This window comes from Hypanus sabinus, unplaced genomic scaffold, assembly GCF_030144855.1.
Source record: "Hypanus sabinus isolate sHypSab1 unplaced genomic scaffold, sHypSab1.hap1 scaffold_353, whole genome shotgun sequence".
Taxonomy (NCBI): domain Eukaryota; kingdom Metazoa; phylum Chordata; class Chondrichthyes; order Myliobatiformes; family Dasyatidae; genus Hypanus; species Hypanus sabinus.
In genome coordinates, this window is record NW_026781254.1 from 435,965 (window position 1) to 440,167 (window position 4,203).

Below are 4,203 nucleotides of genomic sequence, written 5' to 3' on the forward strand. Positions count from 1 at the left end.
GACCGCAGTCCCTACACTATGATGGCAGAATATGGCATTAAAGGCAAAACTTTTGGCAGTGCGGAGGATCAGAGGGATCTGGTTCCGAGTCCACAGAACACACAAAGCTGCTACACAGGTTGACTCTGTGGTTAAGTTGGCATATAGTGCATTGGCCTTCACCAATTGTGGGATTGAGTATAAGAGCTGAGTGGCAATGTTGCAGCTATATAGGACCCTGGTCCGATCCCACGGAGTACTGTGCTCAGTTATAGTTGCCTCACTACAGGAAGGACATGGAAACCATAGAAAGGGTGCAGAGGAGATTTACAAGGATGTTGTCTGAATTGGGGAGCATGCCTTATGAGAACAGGTTGAGTGAACTCGGCCTTTTCTCCTTGGAGCGATGGAGGATGAGAGGTCGCCTGATAGAGGTGTACAAGATAATGAGAGGCCTTGATCGTGTGGACAGTCAGAGACTTTCCCCAGGGCTGAAATGTCTAGAATGAGAGTGCATAGTTTAAGGTGCTTGGAAGTAATACAGAGGAGATTTCAGGGGTAAGTTTTTTTTTACACAGAGAGAGGTGAGTGCGTGGAATGAGCTGCCGCCGGCGGTGCTGGAGGCGGAAAAGATAGGGTCTTTTAAGAGACTCCTGGATGGTCACATGCTTTGAAAAAGAGGGCTGTGGGTAAAGCCGAGGTAGGTCAAAGGTAGGGACATGTTCGCCACAGCTCTGTGGGCCGAGAGGCCCATATTGTTCTGTAGGTTTTCTATGCTTCTACTCAGAAGACGGCCACTGGTTTTTCCCACCATCCTTTAATTTGCTCTTACTAATCAATCCCAAATGACGATTGGCCACTAGTTGATTGCTCTATTGCCCCTCGGACAGTGAGCCTTATTGAAGTTCCCTCCTCTCCAGATTTCCGATGTCCAGGTTGGCCACTAGTGAAAGCTACCGGACTTACCTCTCAGTGATGACCGTGTCAATACCAGCAACATGACACTGGCAGCCGAGTACATTGTCTTAGACATGACACCTGCCAAATCTAATTCCACTCCCCTTCGCACTACATATGGACTGCCGTCTATGTATGCATATTGATCTGTTGTCCCCACATGTTCATTGATCTCTTTCCCTCTCTCAATGTAAATACTCCAGTTCAGGCCATCTCCTGCGTGTGTGCTTTTATTTGATATGTAGTTACACAGACACAATGCAGGCTGACATTTGAGTACAGAAGTGATGACCATAAGTTTCTCCATTCCTCCAACCCTGAGACAATTCAGATCTAGATTCTTTGTTGTTCTCACAGTTCCAGTCCAAGAAATACATTCGTCACTTTCACATTTTGCAAGTGTCATGGAAGAAACGGCAAGAAAAAAATACACAGAAATAACTGTTACTAAAAATTTTATTGGTGGCTTATTATACAAATGCCCCAAGTGAACATGCTGTACCTATCTGCACGCAATGCAACAAGGACTGCTCACTTGGAATAACTTTACAATTGACTTAAATTGTGGTGCTCCTGTCAATATTGTAATGTCATTATGGGTGCAGTAATAATTACGCTGAGTGATGACACCTGGCGGCTTTTCAAACATTTGTAGAAAGTAGAAAGGCACCAACTCTATGAATTAATGTATCCTCCAATATAATTTAGGAATTGAGCTTCTTACATTGCATAAACAACTGATTAACACATGTGCACAAACTGCATTACATTCCAACAGTTGCTACATTCTCTCATGACTCATGTGGTCCTTTCCGTGGATGCAGACTTCTGGGGAGCACGAGCACACTTCAGATTGTCATCATGCACCGCATCCCACATCAATAGCAGTTCGAAAGGCCGGAAACGGTGCACTAGCAACAACTCACGGTAATAGCAAGGATTGAAAGATTCATCTTGCGTTGAAGGAACCCTGACTCCAGCTGTCCTGAATCCGCTATGGGAGTGTGGGGCTAGTCCAGCCTTGGTCAGACACATCCCAAAAAAGACATCATCAATGGGGAATAGTTCAAGGTCTTGGGCGATGTGGAAAATGATATGAGCTGTATAAACAGACATAAGTATCCCCCCTCCACCAACGTATGGTGGGTACGACTGGATGGTGGTCACTATTTCTGGCACATAATACTTGCTCCACTTTTGGCGAATTGGCCCAACCCTATAAATGAGATGGCCCACAAACAGGTGTTGGTGAACCTTCATGCCTATCAAATAATCAACCATGTTATCGGTGTTGGCAAAGACATCATCATCTCCATTGAAGATGAACTTAGCACTGGGACAAAATTCACTGACCCACTGCAGCAACTTGTATTGTTTGAGGGTGAGGTTGAAAAAGGTATCCAAGAAATCCCACTGTAGGACATCTCTGTGTTCTCTGTTTTCCATTGCTAACAGCTGATTCAATTTCCTTCTTTCTTTTTTGTTAGGAGAGACACCCGAGATAAAGACTCTCTTAATTAGGACCCCATTGAATTCGCGTTCTTTGCCCCAGGTCTTCCTTACCACTTCCCGCCGATCCTGGTTGAAAGGGTCAGATTTGATCACCAGGAGCAGGAAGACATTCTGAGATCCTTCTCGACCACCGCATTTATCTGGGACGTTTTGAATCATGTCAAATTCTCGACAGTGTTTATACATCAAGAAGTTTTTTATGTGCTGTTCCTGTTGTTCAAACGAGGACAGGTGCAACAATGTCTTGTTCGCGTGGCACTTTGGCTTGAGTACTGATTCAGTTGCATCAGCAGTAACAACCTTGGGTAAATCTTTGCGATGAACAGTTGCTGCAGCATCATCAGTCTCTCGACGTTGGTCATTATCCCAGAACATGAAGAACAATCCCAGTGTAATCAAAACACACAGCAGTACTTTCTCATAGAATCGCCGATGTCTAATCATCTTTCACCTGAAATAGAGAAAAAATATGGATTAATTCAAAGAAAACTTTACATTTACATGATGCTTGAGAAGAATGGGAAGTTTAAACTGTAATGAGGTTCACTAATGCTTTGTAATATTGACCCCAAAAGGGTGGTGAGGTAAGGAAAAGGGAGGGCCCTACACACTGTTGGAAGTTTAATTGACCTGAAGCATTCCATCCCAGCAGAAAAATAAATCTACCTGTAGGATACCATCTTTGTCATTAAACTGAAAATCGCATAGTTTCTTTCTGGGCATTGAAGATATATGATTCCAAAGGCATTAGTCCACTCTCTTCACAGCTCTTATCTCTCATCTCGGGGCTTAAACTGAGCTGGGCCAGACATACAGCAATATAGCACAATGCAGGCATTTTGGCCCATGATGTTGCACCAAACTTTTAATCTGCTCCAAGATCAATTTATCCTTACTCTCTCAAATAACTGTCCATTTTCTTTCAACCATGTGTCTATCTAAAAGCCACTTAAATCTCACTGATGCATCTACCCTTATCACTACCCAGGCTGTGCATTCCATGCAACCACCATTTCCTATTTAAAAAAAATACTATTTCTGACAATCCCCTAAACAATTCTCTAATCACCTTAACATTATGCCCTGGGAAAATGTTGCTGGCTGTCCAATCTATCTATGCCTCTTATCAGCTTATACGCCTCTATCAAATCACATCTCCTCCCCCTTTCTCTGAAGAGGAAGGACCCAGCTCGCTCACCATTCAGTTTGAGTTCGCAGGTTACTGATACTCTGAAAGATGATCTATTATTGACTATTGATTAGTAACTGAATATATGGCAGTGCAGGGAAGGTAACGTGTTAGCATAGCTACAGAAAACATCTGATTTTCAGGGCATTTCAACCTGGTCTATGTATGCCTACAATAGGAGAAACAAAAAGAAGTCTACTCAAGGACCCTGGCTTTTTGCTTCTATTTTAACCAGTGTATTGTATTCAAAGTTAAATTAGCAGTGGCCCACACACCCTGCCATCCATTGGTCGAGCTACTTTATGGAAGGCTGCAACTAAGGCATTACTAGTCCCAATGGCAAGGCTAATTCCACCCAGACATTCAGTAGTTAGCAATTGTGACAAGACAGCAAAGCAATCACAAGCCCTTATCTATTGAAGGAAAACGGCACCAGCATCGCCTATGGCAGGAATTTACGCTTCATGAAGAGCAGTGAACCTTGGACTCCAGGAGCCCAGAGAAAGCACAGATAACTGATAGCAGAAGAGGGCAGATAGTTAGCATGATCCACATTGCGCATGAGT

At 43.5% G+C, this 4,203-nt stretch overlaps 1 protein-coding gene across 1 annotated transcript; it reads right to left on the reverse strand.

Annotated features, from left to right (window-relative positions):
* Positions 1 to 1,734: 1,734 nt before the first annotated feature.
* On the reverse strand, positions 1,735 to 2,892 carry LOC132388576 (N-acetyllactosaminide beta-1,3-N-acetylglucosaminyltransferase 3-like). Its single transcript, XM_059960952.1, has one exon. It carries the CDS (start codon positions 2,890 to 2,892, stop codon positions 1,735 to 1,737), a length of 1,158 nt encoding a protein of 385 aa, XP_059816935.1.
* Between the last annotated feature and the right edge of the window lie 1,311 nt (positions 2,893 to 4,203).

Bases quoted from the DNA above. Each gene is read 5' to 3' on its own strand.
- LOC132388576 (XM_059960952.1), bottom strand. From the start codon at position 2,892: ATGATTAGACATCGGCGATTCTATGAGAAAGTACTGCTGTGTGTTTTG.